The 25,055-nt window shown below is 35.9% G+C and overlaps 1 protein-coding gene across 1 annotated transcript in view; it reads left to right on the forward strand.

Moving 5' to 3' along the window:
* HMCN1 (hemicentin 1) overlaps positions 1 to 25,055 on the forward strand; it is a 465,916-nt gene that overhangs the window by 397,233 nt on the left and 43,628 nt on the right. The window contains exons 75-86 of the mRNA XM_047077306.1: positions 284 to 440; positions 2,497 to 2,618; positions 2,814 to 2,978; positions 4,820 to 4,927; positions 5,584 to 5,721; positions 5,856 to 5,990; positions 9,306 to 9,575; positions 12,239 to 12,429; positions 16,449 to 16,662; positions 18,795 to 18,929; positions 19,319 to 19,509; positions 21,201 to 21,282. Of these exons, the coding sequence (XP_046933262.1) occupies positions 284 to 440; positions 2,497 to 2,618; positions 2,814 to 2,978; positions 4,820 to 4,927; positions 5,584 to 5,721; positions 5,856 to 5,990; positions 9,306 to 9,575; positions 12,239 to 12,429; positions 16,449 to 16,662; positions 18,795 to 18,929; positions 19,319 to 19,509; positions 21,201 to 21,282 (1,908 nt within the window). The remainder of the gene's footprint in view (positions 1 to 283; positions 441 to 2,496; positions 2,619 to 2,813; positions 2,979 to 4,819; positions 4,928 to 5,583; positions 5,722 to 5,855; positions 5,991 to 9,305; positions 9,576 to 12,238; positions 12,430 to 16,448; positions 16,663 to 18,794; positions 18,930 to 19,318; positions 19,510 to 21,200; positions 21,283 to 25,055) is intronic.

A 25,055-nucleotide genomic window follows, 5' to 3' on the forward strand; every position in this document is an offset into this window, starting at 1 on the left:
AATCTTTGGGTTAAATGTTCTTTGATAGCCTAAACCAGTGAGATCATAAAGACCTTGATATCCGGGGCTACGCGAGTGTACCACACTCTATTGCGAACAGTCAAGATCCATGTTTTCTCCTCACTGTGGCTAGCACCATCACAACACTTTAAATTCACAGAGCCTGATCAAGTTCATGATTGGGGGCAAGTTACCAGTGATTAATTTCAGTCTGGCAGAAATACTTCAGGTGGCATACTATTTGCTGAATGTGTTACCCTCCTATTTGTTGACTTTGTTTTAGTTCCTCCATCCATTGCTCTGGGTCCTACCAACATAACTGTAACAGTAAATGTTCAAACTACTCTGGCTTGTGAGGCTACTGGGATACCAAAACCATCAATCAGGTGGAAGAAAAATGGGCATCTTCTTAATGTAGATCAAAATCAGAATTCATACAGGTAAGGAATAATTTTTTTTAACTTTTTAATATTTGTTTATTTTTGAGAGAGACAGGGTGCAAGCAGGGGAGGGGCAGAAAGAGAGAGAGAGAGAGAGAGAGAGAGAGAGAGAGAGAGAGAGAGAGAATCTGAAGCAGGCTCCAGGCTCTGAGCTGTCAGCACAGAGCCTGAAGCAGGGCTCGAACTCATGGACGGTGAGATCATGACCTGAGCCAAAGTCAGACGCTTAACTGACTGAGCCACCCAGACACCCCAGTAAGGAATAATTTAATTGAAAACCCCCACCTACTATTTAGAAACATTATTTTATTATTTTTTTTTATTTTTTTTAACGTTTATTTATTTTTGAGACAGAGAGAGACAGAGCATGAACGGGGGAGGGCCAGAGAGAGAGAGGGAGACACAGAATCCTAATCAGGCTCCAGGCTCTGAGCTGTCAGCACAGAGCCCGACGCGGGGCTGGAATTCACAGAGCACGAGATCATGACCTGAGCCAAAGTTGGACGCTCAACTGACTGAGCCACCTAGGCGCCCCTAGAAACATTATTTTAAAAAGAATTAACATTTCATCTCTATCAATGGGGACAGCATATATATACATACAATGGGGACAGCCTTTACATACATGTTTGAAGCCTATACATGTTTGAGGAATTAGCTAGTATATAGAGGTATATATTTTTTCTTAATGTGAAATTAGTTTTTCAACCTAAAAGCTTTTTTTGAATTATAAGTTCAACTTCTCCATTCATAAACCTTATGAATGAAGGTCAGAGAGATCTGCAAGATTAGATTCCTATTCTGCTTTATTTTTTAGCACCTTTTAGATTTTTATAAAGAAAAAAAGTTAAAGCATCATTTGGTATAAAAGAAAAACTATTCTGTAAAATTAATACTAGCTGTAGCCGTAGAATAAAAAATAAAATTCTGAACCTTGAAATACACCTTAGGTATTTGATAGCATGAGGGAACATACCATTTTCTCCAATTTTTTGCATTCTCCCAGCTTTGCTTCCAGTAGCTCATAATATGACAGTGTATGGTTTTTAAAAGCTAACCTCTAAATCACTAGGAATTTCTGATATTTAAGATGAGCATCATTTATTGTATCTCAGTTAAGTTACTGGATAGATACCTCGTCAAAGGATTTGCCAAATGTTCTCATAGATCTACTTTGACAATAATCAATTCTGATAATCAGGAAATATGAAACCAGGAATGTTTCACTTGGAATTCTATTGTTTCTCTCTCTTTCTCACCCTTTTATTCTTTGGGTAGCGGGAGTCTAGTGACTTGAAGATATACACTATATGGAAAATATACAATACCATTGAATAAAAAAGCATGTCAAATGTATTCCCATTAAATCAAATCATTTTTATTCCATCAGCACACACTTTGCAGTAAGAAAGTAGATATTTTATTTAGATTTACTTAGAATAATATATGTATATTTATTAAAGCCCTTAAATATTTGAAATGATCTAGATCACTTTAGTTTTTAATTGATTAGACATTAGGAAAAAGACTTATTGATGTGGGTACTATGCATCTCTAAGATGTCCAGCACATGTAAGGAGACATGTGAAGGAGGGAAACATGCAAGACAGACAGAGTTGTAATTACCTGTCCATCAATGGAATAATCAAGTACCAATCTACAAAGCTATTGTGAAATTTAGAGATAGCTTATGTGAAACAGTTGAAATGGTGCCAGAATGTATTCAATGCTCAGTCAACAATAGCTATCATCAATGTGCCCATTTTACTGTATTTCACTTAGAAGAGCATGGTTGATCATGATAGAAGCATTCAGAAAATGCAGGATGCCCCCTTTGAACAATCCACCCAGCTGCTTCCTATAAATCTCAAGGTTAGGGCTCTGTTAACCCATTGCCCATATAAAAAAGTCTGATATATGAAGTATCAGAGAGACTCCTCATTTTAACATGAGGAAAGAATTCCATTTCCCTCAATTCACAACATGGTACCATGTTGAACCAACATTTATGAAAAATGATATATAGTACATCATTTCTTTGAAATATTTCTTCTAGGCTCCTTTCTTCAGGTTCACTAGTAATTATTTCCCCTTCTGTGGATGACACTGCAACCTATGAGTGCACCGTGACAAATGATGCCGGAGAGGATAAAAGAACTGTGGATCTCTCTGTCCAAGGTAGAACTGGCTTACTGTATGGATTGATACTTACTATCATCATACATTTCTTCATTCCACTACCTTACAACAGGGCTTCTTTTTCCACTTACCTAACATTCACTTTCAGTGTAGGAAAAGAAAGATGTATGATAAGAGTTTGGAAATCTGGAAGGGTCGCAAATGTGTACTTTCTTCTTGTTGTTATTGTTTTAGTTCCACCTTCCATAGCTGATGAGCCTACAGACTTCTTGGTAACCAAACACGCCCCAACGGTGATTACTTGCACTGCTTCGGGAGTTCCATTTCCCTCAATCCACTGGACAAAAAATGGGATAAGACTACTTCCCAGGGGAGACGGTTATAGAATTCTGTCATCAGGTAAGGCCAAGCTCAGTGATTACACATCTATGATTAGATTAATCATGAATAGATGGCTTCACCTGGCCTTTTTTTGGTACCCAAATAAAAGAATAAAATTCATTTTCATTCCTAGACTTAGGCACCTGGGGTGGGAAAGGCAGTTAGAGTGTGAAGGGGAATTAAAGAACAGGAGAGAAAAAAAATGTGGAAACAAAATAACAATAACTGAATATAATCGTGATCATTGGAATTTTATGTCCATATTTACTGATGCTAAGGTTTTACAAGTTCATGGGTTGCTTTTGAGTGAGCAATACTCCCTCCATTGGCCAAAAAGAATCTCCATTCACTTAACAAACATTTAATGCCTAAAATAAGTTAGAGACTCCACCGAGTTTCTGAGGTTATAAAACTAAGAGGGTTCTTGTTTTCAAGGTTTTTATAATTGAGTAGGTAGGGAAGGTTGGGTGATAAGTGCTAGGTTGGGTAATTTTTGAGAGTGGTAGCAGCCATCATTTATAAAGTTTATGTATTAAGGGGCGCCTGGGTGGCGCAGTCGGTTAAGCGTCCGACTTCAGCCAGGTCACGATCTCGCGGTCTGTGAGTTCGAGCCCCGCGTCAGGCTCTGGGCTGATGGCTCGGAGCCTGGAGCCTGTTTCCGATTCTGTGTCTCCCTCTCTCTCTGCCCCTCCCCCGTTCATGCTCTGTCTCTCTCTGTCCCAAAAATAAATAAAAAACGTTGAAAAAAAAATTAAAAAAAAAAAAAAAGATTATGTATTGAAAGAGAAAAAAAAATTCACCTCAATGAAAATATAGGTAATTCACACTGGTGTTTCTGAAAGCTGATCCCCTAACTCAGGAGGGTGCATTAGAGATAAACTAAAGTAGCAACTAACATCCTGGGGTTTATGCATCTGTGCATATTATTCTAAGGGAATTTATTTTCTCAATAGAAGGGAAATAATGGAACATCATTCGCAGGGTAGAACTTGGCTTTTAAAGCAAAGTATTTTGGCTGTCTCAGAAACCTATATAGATTGGTAGCAATTAAAATCATAAAATAGAAATGAAGTACCCTTCAGCACAAGGTATTGTGTTAAGAAAGTTTGGAACTTCCTCAAAATATTAAACAGAGTTACCATGTGACCAGCAGCTCCATTCCTAGGAAATGAAAACATATGTCCACACAAAGACTTGTATGCAAATGTTCATACAGCATTATGCACAGTACACAAAGGAGAAACAATCCAAATGTCCACCAACTGGTGAATGAATAAACAAAATATGGATAATCCACACAATGAAATTCTATTTATCAATAAAATAGAGCAAAAAAAATAGAGCAAAAATTGGCACATGCTACAACAGATGAAACTCACAAACTCTGCTCACAGCAAAGGTAATCGGACTCAAGCCATCTGTATGATTGCAAATGCATGAAATGTTCAGAAAGGGCAAATATACAGAGAATGTGAAGAGATTAGCGATTGCCTGGGGCTGGGTTTGGGAGTGAGACGTGACTGTAAATAGGATGAGATTTCTTTTTAGGGTAATAGGAATGTTCTAAAAATTAGATTGTGATAGTTGTGCCATGTAGCTGTAATTAAGCTAAAAATCACTGAAGTGTACATTTAATTGGGTGAATTTTATGGTTGTAAATTTTGCCTAAATGAAGTCATTAATAATGACCAAAAGGCACTGTGTTAGGCACTTCAGGGGATGCAAGTATGCATATAAGCCAAGCACCATTATGCTATAGGGACAAAAACACAAAATCAGAGAAACCTAGTTTATTGAACCAGAAAAATGGTTGCAGAAAAAAAGGACACACTGTGCATAAAAACTTTTTTTCTTTTTAGGAGCAATTGAAATGTCTGCCACTCAGTTCAACCATGCTGGAAGATACACTTGTGTTGCCAGAAATGCAGCTGGTTCTGCACATCGACACGTGACCCTTCGTGTCCAGGGTATGAAGGTTACTTTTCATTAAAAGCTTGTTGTTTTTTCTTCAAGCCATGTTTATTCTTGAAGGGATGGATGTACTCTCTAGAGTTATGAAACCTGGTAATATCTTGGGAATATGAAAGATTGATAGGTACTAGTCAAAAGACTAAAAAAAAAAAAAACCAAAACCTACAGATGACAAACCACACAGAACAACCCCTAAGTTATTTTTTTCTTGAATTGCTGTAATCTGTTCCTGCTTCTAGTCTTTTTGTTTTTTAATGTTTTATTTATTTTTAAAAGAGACAGAGAGAGAGTGAGAGCAAGTGGGGAGGTGCAGAGAGGGAGGGAACAGGGGATCTGAAGCAGTCTCCATACTGACAGCAGAGAGCCCGATGTGGGGCTCGAATTCACAAACCATGAGATAATTACCTGAGATCATGACCTGGCTCAACCAACTGAGCCACCCAGGCGCCCCTGCTTCTAGTCTTCTAATGGAAACTGCCTACAGTTGCAAGACTCAAAAAAATGTAATACGGTCAATATTTTCTTCTCCCTAGCACAATCAGATCACTAAAAATTTGGAAATATGAATCTGGGCATGTTTAACCCATGGCTACTTTAGATGTTCCTGCCACTAACTGGTGCCATTGCTTTCTCTGTTGATTGGTTCTTACAGAGCCTCCAGTCATTCAGCCTCAGCCAAGTGAACTAGACGTCATTGTAAACAATCCAATTTTATTACCATGTGAGGCAACAGGGACACCCAGTCCTTTCATTACTTGGCAAAAAGAAGGCATCAATGTCATCGCTTCAGGTACCTACCAGTGTTTCTATCAAGAAAATCACAAAAAAACAGTGTTTTATAATTCAGAAGTCAGTATTATCTTTTAATGAAAAGAATTTTTTAATAAAAATTATTTTTACCCTGCTTTCACAATTGCAACGCAGGCAAAAGTCATGCAGTTCTTCCTAGTGGCGGCTTGCAGATCTCCAGAGCCGTCAGAGAAGATGCTGGCACTTACATGTGTGTGGCTCAGAATCCAGCTGGTACAGCCTTAGGCAAAATCAAATTAAATGTTCAAGGTACCTAAATAATTCATCTCTATGTCTTCATTGCAAAGATGCTTGTAACGATGGATGCCACATTTCATTTATCTAAAATAATGATGCTGCCATAGTTGTCAACATTCTGAGTTTACATTATACAATGTGTTTTTCTATCACTCTTATGAAGGAGAAAAGTTAATGTTTGGGGATTTGGGGGGAGGGTCATTGTTTGTGTAAGAAAACTGAGGCATCTCAGAGTAATTTTGGACTTCTACAAACTTCCATTTGGTACTCTATTTCATTGTGGCACATAATTAAAGTGATTTTTAAAACCATTCTCTCCAAAATACTGCATTGGATACATTATGAAACACTACATTGTAATACCCACTCCAAAAACAAATCATAATTTTTCAAGTCATAAATAAAAAATCATGAAACAAAAAAATCATAATTACAGTTAAGCAATTTGACAGGCAAAAATTATTCTGTAGACAAAGCAGGGTTTTTTTTCACATTTAACTGTTATTTTCTGAACACAATATTCATATTTGCATACATTGTTTTTGTGAGTGAAGAAGACACCTGGAGGCAGGTTCTGAGCTACTGAATTTGCATTAGCTGATTTTGAATTTCCTTATAGTATGATTTTCCTATGATGAATTAATGACTACAGTAAAGCCCACCTAACTGCACATCATAAATCTAATTTCTTTATATTTTTCAACATTTTCTCAATAAATATTTATTGGAATAATAAGTGGAAATACATTAAACATTACAGACTTGATGCTTCCCTTATAGTGTGGAAAAGGGAAAAAAACTAAACTACCAAATAAATGAAATAATTATAAGTTCTAACGTGTTAAGCAGAAAAAAAAAAGGCTGAGATGGAATCATGGGGAAATGTAGGGACCACCTTACCTTAGTGGCTAAAGTGGGCTCTAAGAAGCACCCTTCTCTGAAGAGGTACCATTTAAGCTGAGACCTGAATGATGAGCTAGGATGAGCCGTGCAAAAGCGGCAGAGTGTCCCCAGGAGAGAGGGCAGCATGTGCAATGGCCCCAAGGGAGGAAAGAGTAAGAAAAGAAGCATGCCAGTGTGGTGGAGAGTGGTGAAGAAGGAGAAGGCTGGCAAAATGGAAAGGAAGTCCGAAAAGAAGGCGGGCCAACGCATGGAAGGTCAGAGGGACCACACAAAGGTTGTACTTTCTTCTCTATGCAGTGGGAAGCCTTCTAAGGGTTTAACCATGTTGCTTATCTGGCTTTAGGAAGATCTCTTTTGACGTTGTGTAGGTATTGGTTTAGAGAAGGGGCAAGGCTAGAGCTGGAGGAACTCTTTGGGTCCTCCAGGCACGGTGTTACAGGTTGGGAGTGGGAGCGGCTATGTAAATTGCAGGGGGTAAATGAAAAAAGTGATGGATAAGATACTTTTGGAGATGTAACTGCCAGGATGGCTGATGAATCAGATTTTGGAGGTTAGGAAAAGAGAAGAATTAATGATGTTTCCTGGACTTTGGGCTTGAGCTAGTGAGTGGATGATAGTGCCATGGGGAGGTGCAAGGGGAGGAACAGGTTTTAGAGGAAGGAAGACATGATTCCTGATTGATCCTGTTAGAGGTGGGAAACTATTAGAAATCCAAGTGGAGATATCAAATGGAATTGAATATTTATGGATCCAGAGCTCGAGAAGTATAGTATAAGATATAAATTTGGAAGTAATCAGTGTATTTCAGCCCACAAGACTGGATCGGAATTTGGACAGAAAAGAACTAAAAACAAAGACCCAGTACTGTGCATTGTTTAAGAAACAGTCTGAGGAAAGAGAGGATGCTAGAAAAGAATACAAAGGAGCAGGCAGAGATGTTGGAGGAAAGCCATATGAAAACTAGGAGAGGAGAACATTTCAAGAGGGAGTGGACAATTTGTTGAATGTGAGTGAGAGGTCAGTTGGGATAAGGACCAATAAATATTCATTGGTTTTGGCAACATGGAGATCATGGAAAGAACAGTTGCATATAGGAGGGTTTTTTTCCTTCACTAATTGATTAAAATTGATTAAAATCTGAGCAGTTATGGGACAAAGAAACACAGTAGGTGATTAATAGCATTTCAACATTTCAAAAGCAACCAGAAATAACTGCATGCTTTAGAGGCATGAAAATTCTGAACCAAATCTCTCTTCTTGCAGAAACAGTATATAATGGCAAGTACAAGCCCAACCAAATAATGTTGGCTGATATAAATGATTTTAATATGGTTATTTGTATTTTTTCACAACTTGTTGATTTTATTTTACTCATCACCAGTAGTGTATCTTAAAATCTGTTCTCTATGTGGTTGACCACATCTCCATATCCTCTGGAGATACAGCAGATAGTTCTAGGTCTCCAGGACTTGCTATGCACAGAGTGTTGCCTGGATCAGTGGATCTCTGAGATCTCATTTGTGATTCCACTACACATTCTGAATATGGTAACAGTGAATACTGTTGGCTTTGTTTCTCTCTTCAACTTTCTTGAATGGGTAGTAGTTTTTGTTGTTTGTGGGTTTTGTCTGCACATGCTTAAAAGGATATTTTTACTGTCATTGTCCTCGGCACTTTGTCACTTCTCTGGACTTTCAGTGACACGGGTGGGTCATCCTCTCCTTTCTTTCCTGTGTACTTGTGACTAGTTTTTCCTCCTTTGTGTTTGATTGCTCTCTCACAATTATTTAATATTTCTTTGAGGCTCAACAAAAGATCCAGGCCAATCCCTAAATGGTAATCAACCTACTGTAATCACTAGGAAGAGAATTCCTTATCATAAGCTCTTCCATAGCTTTCTGAAAAAGTGGGAATAGTTTTATCTGTATAATTCTTTTCCATGATCTATTCATTTATTTATTCAGTCATTCAAACAGTACTTTGTTAAATGTGGCCACTGTATTTGAGACACTAACCACTGTAGGAAATATTTGAGTAAAAGTATCTCTCAGCAGTGGAATGATTTTTAAACCTTGAAGGGGTCTATTCTGAAAGTTTAGATAGCTGAAGTGAATCACATAATACAGTATGTTAAAGAAAATGCCTCTGTTGACACAACCTAAATTTTCTATTTTCTAGGCATGTAGTATCAGGAACATATACTTATGCCCTCATTTAAAATCGATTATCATTTACATTTATTAACTATGTAGAGAATAATTTTCTGAAAGTGGCTCAAAGAATTTTCTTTGCCAATGAAAACAGTGTAGTGATCCTTCAATGATAATACGGTAAAGTCGGGATTTTGTTTCTTTTCAGTGTGACTTCACTTTGCTGGAGTAATACCCTAGTGTATGCTTTTAAGATAAACTTTGTATCTTTTAGTTCCCCCAGTCATTAGCCCCCATCCAAAGGAATATACCACTGCTGTGGATAAACCCATCTCCCTACCATGTGAGGCAGATGGCCTCCCACCACCTGATATTACCTGGCATAAAGATGGGCATGCAGTTATGGAATCAGTCCGCCAACGCATCCTCAGCTCTGGGGCTCTGCAGATAGCATTTGCTCAGCCTGATGATGCTGGCCAGTACACGTGCATGGCAGCTAACGTGGCAGGATCAAGCAGCACGAGCGCCAAGCTCACTGTCCATGGTAGGTTGTTTGACATTATTTCAATCTGCTACATTGCCGTGGCAAAGAGAAAAGACCACCAAGAAAAGATAGGGTGAAAGTCAAAGCCATGCAAAACCCGTAATCCAAAGTGGTGTGTGTGTGTGTGTGTGTGTGTGTGTGTGTGTGGTTGTGTAGGTACACTTACCTTTCTAATATGTAGGCTCTGGTTATTTGTGTGGGCAAAAGAAAAGCTGTGATTATATGTGTGTGAGAAAGATTTCCTTAAGATAGCCAAAATAATTAATGTGTTGCCAGTAATCCCCTCATCTTATGCTTATTGGGATTTATACTTTGGCTACTGATACTATTTATGGGATCCATTTGTGTTTTGTGATTATTCTGCTTTACTTCTCAAGTTGCAAATGATATTGGCTCAAAACTAACCACCATGTGAGATACATTATAAATATAGTATGAACCTAATGAGAGTTGGAAATCTATTTGATTCATTATTTCAAAGTAGCAAAATATTTACAAGTATATTTTTATAATAGAAAAAAATCTTTCTTTGTATTCAGACAACTAACAAAATATCTAAGGATCAGCATTGAAATATTTTACTTGTTAATGTATTTTAAACTAAAGATAGATCACCTATTGATATCAATGTTAGGGAACAAACTCTTTTCAACTGCTGTTTTTAGAGGTAATTATTATAATGGTGAGTTTCTGCTTTTTTCTTCTTTAAAAAAAATTTATGAAAGCTGTTTTTTATCTTTCAGGTGTATTTGAATTTTCTACAACTTCAGCATTAAAGTGGTGATTTCAAATAGACACATTTTTAATTGAATAAATAAATAAATAAATAAATAATAGCCCAAATTTTTAAATCAGCATTTCTGAGTTTTTTAAATACTCCCACTGGTTTACACCTGCTTTCAGTCAATATAACTGAACTAATCAACACACATTAGTTCTTTAGCTTCAAATAAATAATAGTTCTCCTTCTTAAATATTTGTAGAAAATTTACCAAAATTGACTATATACTAAACAATAAAACAGTCATTAATATGATTTGAAAATAAGGCCACAATTCCTGCCCACAATGCAATAAAGCTAGAAACATGTAAAAATCTTTTAATGCCAAAACCTCAACCCCAGGCAAATTTAAAATAACATTCCAGTTAACAAAGCAGGTCAAAGAATATGTTTTTATTTTCATGTTATTTAGAAAATAATAAACATAAGGAGTCTATATATCAAAATGTATGGTGTGTAGGCCAGGGTTAAAATCAAATATAAAATCATAGCCTTAACATTTTCATTTTGAAAAAGAATGAATTGAAGTAAATATACTAATGTTGCAACTTTGTAACCACAAGCAAACTTGAAATATCAACCCCTAGGAAACCAGGATAAAGGGGCTAATAAAAATACAGTATAAATTAATTAAAAATGAATCGAATATTTACGATGTTCCATTCAGCAAAATGCATTTTTGTTTTCCCTATTATCTATGTTTGTGCATATAATCATTCATATAAGATTTATATATTTACTCATATAATCAAAAAATAATTTTTGCTGAATACAACTTTTGTCCTGTCACTTTTTAAAATGCCATTAAAATTAATCTATTTCTGATATGTTGGAATAATTCCAAAATTCATTGGGGGGGGTGTATTTTTACTTTTTGAGCCAAGTATTCTTAATACTTTATTTTTTTTAAATATATGAAATTTATTGTCAAATTGGTTTCCATACAACACCCAGTGCTCATCCCAAAATATGCCCTCTTCAATACCCATCACCCATCCCCCCCCCCCTCCTATCCCCCCGTCAGCCCTGAGTTTGTTCTCATTTTTTAAGAGTCTCTTATGCTTTGGCTCTCTCCCACTCTAACCTCTTTTTTTTTTTCCTTCCCCTCCCCCATGGGTTCCTGTTAAGTTTCTCAGGATCCACATACTTTTAAAGCCTTTTCTTTAGAAGTAAATGTCATAGTTCCAAGTCCCCTAAGGTATTTGTTAGTAGACAAAATAGTCAATTGATCTTTCTGTATTGCCTAAATTCCAGTTCAAAGTAATTTGAGGAATAGGAAGTATTTGCACAGAATTCTGAAATCACTATAAAAATTTCCTCTGTGACAGTATAAAAGCTGAATTGTCTTGACCTGGGTTTACTTGCAATTGTTGAAACACATGTGAAATACTGCAATAAATTTTTTTTCTGTAGCACTTCATGACATTCAATATGGGGGGAGTGTTTTACAGTGTTTTCAACTGGTGACTTTTATTAATGTGTTCTCACGATATGTCTGTGATACAAATCCAGTAATTATCCAATCATGGATGCATTTTGAGGTTTTGTTGCTCTAGTTTGTTTGTTTTACTTCACTGCAATAAGAATAAGAAACTTAAGAAAAACTTCAGAAGCCAAATAAAAGCTAAAGATTCCTAATCTAGTTCTATGTCACTTGTTCAGAAACTGATTTCGAATATATTCAACAAATTCAAATCCCTTAAAGTTTTTGCTGTAGGCATCTTTCATGATAACAAACAAATCAATGTCTTAATAGACTTTATTTTACTACTTGCAGCAAAATGATCCCCAAAAGAGTCTTTTGTGTGCTGATTTTCAGTGTGAATAAGGATACTGTTGAATTCAACATCATGAATGACTATCTTTTTTAAACTCTTCATAGTACCACCTAGAATCCGAAGCACAGAAGTACACTATACGGTTAATGAGAATTCACAAGCCATTCTTCCATGCGTGGCTGATGGAATCCCCACACCAGCAATCAACTGGAAAAAAGACGATGTTCTTTTAACTAACTTATTAGGAAAGTATACTCTTGAGCCCTATGGAGAACTTATTCTGGAAAATGTTGTGGTAAGTTTAATAGATGTGAATGGATACATTAAACCGGATTAGTAATTCACCTTTTTTCTTTTCATAGCTTAGCTGGGAAATATACTCTTTAATAACAAAAGAAAAATACTCTTACATATTCAGGCCAAAAAATGAATTTTATGCATGTTTCATTTTGTGGCCCAGGTCTAAGAATAATATTTAACAGATAGTAGGAACTCATAAATGACCTCCTTCTAAAATGATTTTATTTTTGTGGAAATCTATTTATCAGGAAAAATTCTAAGTGCCTCTGTTATATTCTGTGTTTGTAACCATGCATGGGAATGATTAGAAGAACAGAGATATAAGAATGTCTGATGTGTTATTAAGCAAATAATAAAAAGCAGTTTTTCTGTTCTTTTCAGGATTTTCAATAACCCTTTCTTATCACTGACAAGGAAACTAAAGTCTTAGAGATCCTACTATGCAAGCTGAGATGTTTGAATATTGTTAGGTGGCACTTAGCCAGTCTACAGAATAGTAGCTATGAGAAGTATCTTAGTTTTTCAGTGGTAGCCCACTTGAAGAATATTCTGTATATATGCATACTACATGACTTTTTAAAACATTTACTGTGTGGTTTGAGAGTATCAATACTTGGCACCAAATACAAAACAAATGTGAATCATTTTCAGAGCTTCTGTATATACCTTTTTATTCCTATTCATTACCCTTCAAAATGCCTAAGCCCTATTATAAAATCTTTGTGGAATTAAATTTGAACAGATTAAAATGACAAAATTGATCACATTAACTTTATAGTATAATTTCAGCCATTACTCAGACTCCTGGGATTATCACATAAATAATCCCAGTAATAGGCTGTGTCACTAAGTCCTAACTCAACCACATGTGCCAGCAAAAGTTGTATTTATTCAGATTTAAATTTCCATTAGTTATAAGATGTACCATTATTTTATGTACCACTAAGAAAGAAAAAAATTCAGTTAAATAAACTAGAGAAGATCATCAATTTTTATGTATTTTTAATACCCTAGCTTCTGAGGTATTAAGAGTTAAAAATGTGAATTTTAGAATTAATAAAATAAGGATAAATTTGTTAATGTAAGCTAGTGAATATCTTTTAATGGGGATTACCTCTAAGCTCAAGAATGTTGAATTTGGGCCTTCAATTTCATTTATAGACCTGAAGGAATTAAATGAGAAAGAAAAGGTTAGACTTTTAGTGGGATAATGACTCAGACACGTTAAAAAAATAACAATAAGGTAGTTTCTAAATAGCAGATGAAGGACACAGATAATAACTAGAAATCTATTTGTGAATAGTATGTACACTCGATTTTTAAGTGCTTCACTTTTATAAATTCCTTGATTTTAAACTTGTCATAACCTGGGAATTTACGGACAGCTAAATGATATGGAGGTGGAAAGACTTTTACAGGAAATATGACTTATTCCAGTTTGCCCTTTAAAAAAAAAAAACAACAGTATGCTGCCAACCAAATTTAGATTGTACCTACAGTTAGTGATTACAGTTTTTATGCTACATTTCCAATCAATTCTTTAATGTTTCAGTGCAAAACAATATATACCCTTAAATATTTTAAAAATATTTTCAGGGCCGCCTGGATGGCTCAGTTGGTTAAGCGTCTGACTTCAGCTCAGGTCATGATCTCACGGATGGTGGGTTTGAGCCCTGCGTCGAGCTCTGTACTGACAGCTCAGAGTCTGGAGCCTGCTTCAGATTCTATGTCTCCCTCTCTCTCTCTGCCCCTCCCCTACTCACACTCTCTCTCTTTCAAAAATAAACTAATGTTAAAATTTTTTTTAATATTTTTAAATGTTTATTTTTGAGTGCACACATGTATGTGCAAGTGGGAGAAGGGCAGAAAGAGAATTCCAAGCAGAGAGAGAGAGGGAGACAGATAGAATCCCAAGCAGGCTCTGTGCTGTCAGTGCAGAGCCCAACAAAGGGCTCGATCTCACGAACCATGAGATCATGACCTTAGCTGAAATCAAGACTGGGACACTTAACCGACCGAGCCACCAGAGTGCCCCTCTTAAATGTTTTAAAAGATAAGGAAAAAGTCTACCAAGGGCCTTAATGCACTCAGAAGCATTCAATCATTAATTCAACAAATATTTACTGAATAGCTTCTCTGTTTAGGCACTGGTAATACATCAGGAAACAAAAGACTAAAAGATCCTTGCCTTCATGCAATTTATGTCTAGAGAAGCGAGATAGACAATTAAAATAATAAACAATATACATAGAAGAAAATAAGTATTATGAAAAATAGAAGAACAAGGTATAAGGGATCAGAGTTTGGAGGGGTACTAGTTATAGTTTTAAATAGGAGAGTCAGAGTAAATCTCCTTTGGGAAGGGAACATTTGAAAAAACTTGAAGTGAGTTAGCCAAGCCAATATCTGGGGGAAGAGCATCACAAGCAGATAAAACTGGGATGTTCCTCCCTCAAATATCTGGAAGAAACATAAGGTGGGAACATGCCTGATACATTGGAGGAACAGGATACCAGTAAAAGCAAAGAAGAACAAAAGAAGAAAGATATGAAAAAAAATGGAGGCCAGATAATATAGTGTCTTGTAGATTATAACAATTTTGTGTTTTACTTTAAATAAAGTAGAATCCATTGCAGGTTTTGAGACTGGGAGCAATGTTATTAAATGTCTCATGTTTTTGCAATACTACATTGGCAACTATAATAAGAATATATGGTAGGGAGGCAAGACTGGAAGCAGAAAGACCTGTTGGGAAGATGGTTTGGAGTCAGATGAGATGGTTTAGAGTCAGATGAGAAATTCTGTTAGCCCACAAGAGGTGGGAAGTGGTTGGATTCTGCATATATTCTAGGATATCCTAGGTAGATTGCGAGTAGAGTGTGAAAAAGAAGAGTACAAGTGACTCAAATGTCTGAGAACAAAAGGCATTAGCAACTGGAAGGACAAAATAGCCATCAGCTGAGATGGTGAAAGGCTACGGGTGAAACAGGATGGTAAAAGGGAAATTGGGAGTTCAGTTTTGGACATGACTTTGAGATGTCTTTGGGACATACAAGCAGAGAGGTGAAATGGGAACTTCAGTGTAATTGGACTTTGGAAGAAAGACGTGGGCTGCAAATACTCGTATACATCAGCATATGGGTGGCACTTAAAACCATGAGACTGGATGCACTAAGGAACCAAGTGCAAATAAGAAAAGAGGACCAAAGACTGAGCTCTCCCACATACCAACATAACAACATTAATGTTAAAGGAAAGCCATGAAAAGGAGCTGAAAATGGAGCCACCAGTGAGGTGGGAAGGAAACTAGGAGAATGGGGTAGACTGGTAGCCAAGTGAGGACATGGTTTAGAAGAAAAGGGGGTCAAAATTGTGTCAGATGTTGCCAGGACATCTAGTAAGATGAGTGTCAAGACCAGCCGGTGGATTTAGCAAGTGAAACTTCTATTTCCTGTGATAATTTTGGGGGTCTTTGGTGCCACATTACCAAGAGAGCAGCTATGCTGTCAAGATGCTACCAGCCTTTGAAATTATTTGTTCTGGGTGATGGACATTGAGGAGGGCACTTACTGGGATGAGCACTAGGTGTTGTATGTAAGTGATGAATCACAAGAATCTACCCCTAAAACCAAGAGCACACTGTATATACTATATGTTAGCCGACTTGACAATAAATTATATTAAAAAAGAATGAAATTATTTGTTCTTTGTAGTTTGCGGAGTATCACTACTCTTGATGTTTAGTAAACTTTAGAACTTTTGTACAGTTTTCTGAGATCTTATTACTGTAAAATGCTGTAGTTCTGTAAGGTATGGGCTTTTGTTTAAACTCTTACACATTTTAAATTATGTTGTGCAAAAGCTAGCCAGATGGTTCAGACTACAAGATGGAAATTTAAACTGCCTTTAAATAAGAGTGCTCCTTTGGGAACCAAGCTATGCAATTTTATGTCCTTTATGTAATATGATGTAAGATTATGTAATCTTAAACACTATGATTTTTCTTTATTTAAGCCGGAGGATTCTGGCACCTATACCTGTGTTGCTAACAATGCTGCAGGTGAAGATACACACATGGTCAGTGTGACGGTGCACGTTCTCCCCACTTTTACTGAACTTCCTGGAGATGTGTCTTTAAATAAAGGAGAACAGCTACGATTAAGCTGTAAAGCCACTGGGATTCCATTGCCCAAGTTAACATGGACCTTCAATAACAATATTATCCCAGGTTGGTAATTTAATTCTTAAGAAGTAAATAAATGCACCCATAAAGAAGTCTGAAGCAATCTCCATTTCCTTTAGCTGTGGGAATTGATTGAAAAGTTACATGAAAAATTGATTGCTTTAAGTTCTGCAAAATATGTACCTTTGCCTGGATTTTATCCTATGCCCAGTATATATGTTCTTTTTTCATTCTTTTGAAAGGATAAGGTAATCACAGGACCATATATTTTAGAATATTAGTAGATGTTTTTACCTAAAAATAATCACCTTCCTCCCTGAGAAGACAATATGGTATACACAGGTACCTAAATTTGCCCTCGCTGGACCTCCTTCATCACTGATAAATGGATTAAGGGGGCACTGGTAGAGTGCTGAAGATTCACCTAATTTTACAGAGGAGAACTCTGCTTCTTGCTGTATGAATTAACATCTGTTAGCCTCTCTTATAATGTAGATCAGCTATGCAGAAATCCTTTAGTCACTATGTGCACTACATGTTAAGGTAGTGCCTGGAACCCCGGAGCACTCCTCTCTGGGAGGATAAGTGTTTCCTTATTTGTTAGACTTTGTCATCAGCACAAAGACATCATCAGTAATAAGAAGTGGTCATTTCCCAAAATTGAATTCTAAAATACTGCACTATTGGCATTTAATAAATGTCTTGCTAGAAAAGAAATAATAAGCTTGAGTTTTTCTGTTATAAAAGATTGATCTTAATGACTGAAATTCATCAACTATATTACCTTAATAATAATAGTATACCTCACTTAGGAAAAATAGAGTCTAAAAAAATAGTTTCAAACAGAGAGGAAGGCAAACCATAAAAGACTCTTAAATACAGAGAACAAACTGAGGGTTGATGGGGGTACTGGGCAAAAGGAGAAAATGGGTGATGGGCATTGAGGAGGGCACTTGTTGGGATGAGCACTGGGTGTTATATGTAAGCAATGAATCATGGGAATCTACTCCCGAAGCCAAGAGCACACTGTATGCACTGTATGTTAACTAACTTGACAATAAATTATATTTAAAACATAAATAAATTTATTTTTAAAAATAAATGCAATTGGGGCGCCTGGGTGGTGCAGTCGGTTAAGCGTCCGACTTCAGTCAGGTCACGATCTCGCGGTCCGTGAGTTCGAGCCCCGCGTCAGGCTCTGGGCTGATGGCTCAGAGCCTGGAGCCTGTTTCCGATTCTGTGTCTCCCTCTCTCTCTGCCCCTCCCCCGTTCATGCTCTGTCTCTCTCTGTCCCGGAAATAAATAAACGTTGAAAAAAAAAAATAAATAAATAAAGGCAATTTATCACTTAAAAAAAACCCACAACCTAATCAGTGCTGTTTTCTGACGGTATAATACTAATTTAGCTATTTAAATTTTTAAAGCTTAATTTTCCACTTAATATTCAGCAGAATGAAATCTTTTGAAATAATTTGGGGGAAAGCATGCAAGGCAAACATACCTAAATAATTAGATATTGGCTGGTCTAATCAGAATCTTATTTAGTATCAGTTGTTTTAGGATTAGCATGTTTACCTTATACTCTATTCCAAATATTATAACTACCTTCATAAATATTTATATCATCACCATTTATGGAGAAGTTTAAATTATCACAAATTTAATCATGTTGTCATTATTACCTAACCAACATATGTTTTTCATGATTTCCCCTCTGACCTGCCAAGTCAGTTGAATTACAACTGAAAACATTTTCATGTTTTGATATAAAGTGTTTGGGAGGAAAAGTGGTGGTGAGATAAATGAAATGGAAAATGTCATATGTCTGAATGAAAGATTTTGAAACCTAGAGAGACGGTGAGCCAGATTTAGGCAATGCTTTGAGATGAAAGGTGTACTTTAAATCTAAAATAATTTTAAAGGATGTTTGTTTTCATTCTCTTTTCCTGTCCCTTCTGCTGTTTTTTTTCATTCTTCAAACTAGTGTCTATAGACCTAGCCAATAGCTCAGAGGAATAAATCTGTGGAAAAGGCTTTCTTCTCCAATATCATGATGAGATCTCTGGTTCAATTGCTGACCAGCTCATAAATCCAACCTGCAAAATATTGAGCTGTTGTGATTCTTTTCCTAGGTTACTTAGAGGCATTTATGTCGTTTCCTAACTTGTTTCTCTCAGCCCACTTTGACAGTGTTAATGGACACAGTGAACTTGTTATTGAAAGAGTGTCAAAAGAGGATTCGGGTACTTACGTGTGCACCGCAGAGAACAGTGTTGGTTTTGTGAAGGCAATAGGATTTGTTTATGTGAAAGGTAGGTAAGCATGCTCTATTTTTAGTTTATCACTTATTTACAAAGAATAGTTTGCATTTTGCTTGCTTATATAACTTCAGTTTATTAAATCCATCTAGTCCTATTTCACAGATGTGCACATTCCTCAGAAATAAAAAATTATCAACGTTCAATTCAAAAGTAGGTAAGCAAAGAGATCATTTGGTACAAAATGGAATCATCTGCTTAGATTATTGAAACTAACAAAATTATCTGGTTGATTAGCATGAGCAGTTGATTCTGGAAAATTCATGGTGTTCAAAAGTGGCTTTTCCCTTCTTCACTGTTATCTTTCTAAATAGGTCAAAATCACAAATAAATTATCAGAGCTTCCTTTTACTTATAATTAATTATCTGTTGTTATTTCCCAGAACCTCCAGTCTTCAAAGGTGATTACCCTTCTAATTGGATTGAGCCGCTTGGTGGTAATGCAGTCTTGAATTGTGAAGTGAAAGGAGATCCTGCCCCTACCATCCAATGGAGCAGAAAAGGAGTGGATATTGAAATTAACCACAGAATCCGTCAACTTCTCAATGGCTCCTTGGCCATTTATGGCACTGTAGTAAGTCACGCTGAAATCGTTGATGTGCACTTTAACTGCCACAATTAATCCCTCTCTGTAGGTGCCATGAAAGGAAAAAGTTCCTCTTGCATTCCTATTTAAATCATAAAATCTGAATCAATGGGTTTTTATAAAAAACTGAAACATGGTTCAAATTGATTATTTTTAGATTTTTCACAGAAATATAAGCAATAAAATAATTTTGCTTTGTTCCCAATCATTGATCCATTATTATTTAGCATCATTAGATAACTTCCTCAAATCTGTTTCAGAACACAGAAATTGAAGAATTGCAAACATAACTACAAGTAAAATATAGGATAACTTTCATCTCTAAGGCCAATAACTATATCAAGCCTTCCAAAAGCTTCAGTAATTCAGAAAATGAGTGTTGCTTTAAGTTATTCTAATTTGAGGGCCAAGTGAATGAGATAGTTTATCTAAAAATTTCTCAACTAGATTATGTATGAGTGATTTTTAATGCATTGTAGAATTGAAATAATAATTAAAATACTATATTTAATCACCTAATCCAATGAATCACTCTTAGTCTTTCATTCTCCTGGGTTTCATTTCAATGTGATGATGTTCATTGTCCCTTCAATTTTGAGATGATTTCTACTTTTAACTGCTGTAACACGTTTCTTCATTACCACATTCCCCCTTCTGTATCTAAGTATTGCTACTTCTGAAGCCATTGGTAATTCTTCTAATACCAATATTAATGCTAATACTAACTTTTTTCACCACACAGTTTCAGATACTTAGATATCTATCTCCAACCCTGAAATGTTCCCATTTACCATTTCTTATTGAAAATTTCTATTTGGATATTATATACACCCCCAATTAAACATGTCTTCCTTTTCCCACCCTCCTCTACTTCCTGCAATTTATTTAGTTCTCCTTTATTTACTTAGTGTTTCTGTTAACAAATTCTATTCACAAGACTTGAGCAAAATCTGTGATGAATTAGTCACCAAATCTAAACTCATATAGTACTATTTTTGTAGGTTTTTTAAAAATTTATTTTGAGAGAGATTGAGTGGGGAAGGGGCAGAGAGAGAAGGGGAGAGAAAGAATCCCAAGCAGGTTCCATGCTGTCAATGCGGAGCCTGACACAGGGCTCAATCTCACGACCCTGAGATCATGACCTGAGTTGAAATCAAGAGCCAGACACTTAACTGACTGAGCCACCCAGGCACCCCTTACAGCGCATATTTATAATATTGTGACTTATATTCTATGATTCATCATTATCAGTAAATTAGTTTTTTACTTTGTTCATCCTTAATTTATTTTAATAACCCCCATTAGGAAGTCTCAATATTTGTTAATTTGTCCTCAATAGTTTAATGCTTTTTAAGATATCTAGAAGAAGAGAGTAGGCATTTTTCTTTAGTGAGCTAATTTTGGATAGAAGGTTATAAAAAATGTTAGTTTTGCTTTGGTTTCCTAGCAATTATTATTCCCAGAGAGCAAGAATAGCTGTTTTGAAAACTTAGACTGGGATTTTTTTCTTCTTTTTCTTTTCTCTTAAACCCCCTTATGATGTAAAATAATGTAGGTTTTTCTATTTCCATTCCAACCCCTCCTCAAAAATGAAATTTTATATTAGCATCCTGGTGGAAAAAGTTATTTGCCCCATTCTGTAGGCTCACATTTTTATAAAACACTGCTTATTTCCATAGAATGAAGATGCCGGTGATTATACATGCGTAGCTACCAATGATGCTGGGGCAGTGGAGCGCAGCATGAGCCTGACCCTGCAGAGTAAGTGGCTTCACTCTGTGTGAACACCTGATTTAAGAAACATTGCCTAATAAACAGTGTTCATTTTCTTTAATTTTATAGCAGGTATATTAATGGTAGCTTGCAGGGTGTGTATAATTTAGTCTTCTGCTGATAATTTGTTATCAAGCGTAAGACTTGTAGATACAGTTTTGCACAGAGATTTTTTTCTATTTTGTCTAACACACGGAGTTCAAGATCGCAGTTGCTTGGTGGCAGAGCTTTCTTTCGTTTTGCAATATAGTCAGTCAAGTACCCTTCATATAGTCTATCACAGTTTTTGTGACGTGCTTACAAAACGTCATTTTGTGGCACTTTAAAAATATGTATTAAAAGGAAAGACTAATACAAGTGAACTCAAAAGTGTTCTAGGTTGATGGCTGTCAATCTTCCATGAAATAAATGTGTGTACTGGGCAGGACTATCATGCTCATGATGAAACCCCTCAGTTATACAGAAGACAGATCTTTCAGAATTAGAAAAACATGAAAAACTCCAGGGCGTAGAACCTCAGAACCCACTGGATAGTCTCCAGAATGACTTTAGAACTGACCTGAGGATAGCATCACTGGGTTGAGAATTTCAGTGAATAAACTTATTTTGTGAGTAAGCTCAGTATTTAATGGTATAAATTTATATTTTCTTCATTCACTATCAAGAGACGCTATATACTAGCATTTACTAGCAGCTATTGCTAAACTACTATTATCTAAGACTTTAACTTTTTAAAATCTTTTTGAGACTTCAGCACTTAATTTTTAGTAAATATCTAAAACAGTGTTTTCCCCCAGCTTTATTGGCATCTAATTGATAAATAAAATTGTACATATTTAAAATGTACAATGTCAAAATTTGATATACATATACACTGTGAAATGATTGCCCCAATCGAGCTAATTAACATAACACATCCATGACTTCAGTTACCATTTTTTGGTTTTGATGAGAACACTTAAGATCTCCTCACTTTATAAATTTCAAGTATACAGTATTATTAACTATAGTCACCATGCTATATATTAGATCCTCAGAACCTATTTGTCTTATAACTGAACATTTGTATCCTTAGATCAATATCACCCATTTCCCCCAATTGACTCTGTTTCTATGGATTTTTTTTTTTTTTTTTTTTTTTAGATTTCACATCCAAGTGATACCATATACTATTTTTCTGTCTCTGTCTGGCTTAATTAGTTTATCATAATGCCCTCGAAGTCCATCCATGTTGTTGCAAATAGTATTTCCTTCTTCTTATTGCTAGATAACATTCCATTAAACATATATAGACTCATTTTCTTTATCCATTTATCCATCACTAGACAGGTTGTTTCCATTTCTTGCTAAGACAGTGTTTTATCAAAGTACTTATTTATCAAACAATAGCCTTGTGAGATGTTATTAGGAAAAAACTAGAGTTCCATGGTCAAACAAGTCTGGGAAAAAATAGATTAAACGAAGTTCATTCATTTATCAAACATATAAAGAGAACCTACTATATGCCAAGCCCTGCTTAATCACCAGATTTCTTTACTGCAGATCATTCCTGAAATGTTAATATATTGATGTGTTATAACTCAGCAAGAGGAGGATATAACATGCCATGTTTCCCAAATAAATGTTATTTCCATGAAACCTTCCTTCCCTCCTTGTTGGGTGAATGTAAGTAGGGCATCACATCGATTAATCTTTCCTGGAAGAGTGTTCCACTGATTGGTTTAAGAAAGTCTGCATTAGATTAGCTCATCTACATCTATAGACAATAAGTTGATTTAAATAAATGAGGCATATTAAAAAACCAAAATATAATTTGTTTAAAATTAAGATTAAAGCACCAGAAGCAATGTTTTCATTTAGATAAAGTACTTGTATTTAACTGATCATTATGTGACTGGTAGAATTAATTCACCCTTGAAAGATGTACATATGGAATTTTATTGTTGAGTTAACTTATAGCCTTATGGGCAATTGGAAATGTTCAAATATGGTATTAAAATTAAGATTCCGAGTTTTATTTGACACTTTCTTTGACCATAATCGAGGGAGCAGATGAGCTCATTTAATCATTATGTTATCATTTTAGTGTTGAGTGATTAATCTGAGGCATTTAATGTATTCAGCAACAGTTTACTGAACACATAATGTAATTTGAACACTAGGAGAAAAATAAAAGCCCCAGCCCTGAAAGTTCCTAAAGTTAATATAAATATCAAATAAGAAGGTAATTGAGTAGGACGATGTGGGCATATATATGAATAATGCACTAATGATACTGAGAGATTCAAACCTCATATGAAGTAACTACTTTTGTAAAAGACAGCATGTCAATAACATATTTACATAAAATGGTGGTATGGTCATAATAAAACACATTTTACTTCTATTTTGCTTTATGTTCTATTATTCCAGATATATTTCTCCATCTAAAACAGAACCATCACCCTGAATTATCTGATATTCATTACCTCTCATTGAGCAAATTATTCTACCATTCATTTCAATCCCACAAAAACACAGCTTTCATCCTTCAAGAATACACAGGCTCCTCTCTGCTAACCTGTATTCAGATGTGAGCCCTGATTAACTAAATGTTTAAAACCTTGTATGTTGCTGCTTTCGAGGGTGAATCATCCTTTCAAAGCTAAATCCATCTCCATGCTATTTCCTTGTCTCCAAGTAGACTCCCTTCTCCTATATATAATCTTACCATTTCTGAAAATCCACTTCAAGCTTCTTCTTCTTCATGAAATTTTTCATATTCTATCTTGCTTGACACTGTAGACTAGAATAAACATCCTACCAGCAGCTATATATAGCTCCTTTTACATTTTTTCCTGACTTCACTTGAGCAGCTCTGATCTACTCTGATCTACTAGTATTAACCTCTCCCTCCTTCTTGAAACTCCTTCCTTTGGTTACCAGGATACCATTCTCTCTTGATTTTCTTCCTCCTTCAGTGATCTGTTATTAGTATCATTTTATGGCTTGTCTTCTGTTCATCTCTTAAATAATGATGCTGTCATAGTTTATGTCTTTGGTCTTCTTCCTCTCCTTTTAGAATCACTTCTAAAGCCATCTTTTTTTTTTTTTTTTTTAATTTTTTTTTTTCAACGTTTTTATTTATTTTTGGGACAGAGAGAGACAGAGCATGAACGGGGGAGGGGCAGAGAGAGAGGGAGACACAGAATCGGAAACAGGCTCCAGGCTCCGAGCCATCAGCCCAGAGCCCGACGCGGGGCTCAAACTCACGGACCGCGAGATCGTGACCTGGCTGAAGTCGGACGCCCAACCGACTGCGCCACCCAGGCGCCCCACTTCTAAAGCCATCTTATCCACTCATGAAAGACTCATAGATCTGTATTTCTAGCCTATATCTCTATTCTGAGCTGCAGATATTAACATTCTCTTACCATCTAGACATCTCTACATGAATGTCCCACAGACACCACAAACTCAATAGTTCTAAATGGATATGAATTATCATTCCTTACAATGTCCAAACAAATTTGTTCTTCCTCCTATGTTCTTCTATATTGTCCAAGTCAAAATCCTGTAGTTATCAGTTCCTCTCAAGTCAATGACAAAGTTCTGTTATTTCTACTTTCCTAATGATTCTTGAATGTCTTCCTTTTCCTCTCCATTTTCAGTGATTGCCTCTGTTTGTTCTATTAAGTCACTATTGTTTATGCATCCATATTACCACACGTTTACCTACTCTATACTAAATATTATTCTACCTATTCCATTACAAAATCCTA

The sequence above is a fragment of the Lynx rufus genome, unplaced genomic scaffold (genome assembly GCF_022079265.1).
Source record: "Lynx rufus isolate CCGP_SWC_20201006 ecotype Redwood Valley unplaced genomic scaffold, mLynRuf1.p SCAF_15, whole genome shotgun sequence".
NCBI classification, from domain to species: Eukaryota; Metazoa; Chordata; class Mammalia; order Carnivora; family Felidae; genus Lynx; species Lynx rufus.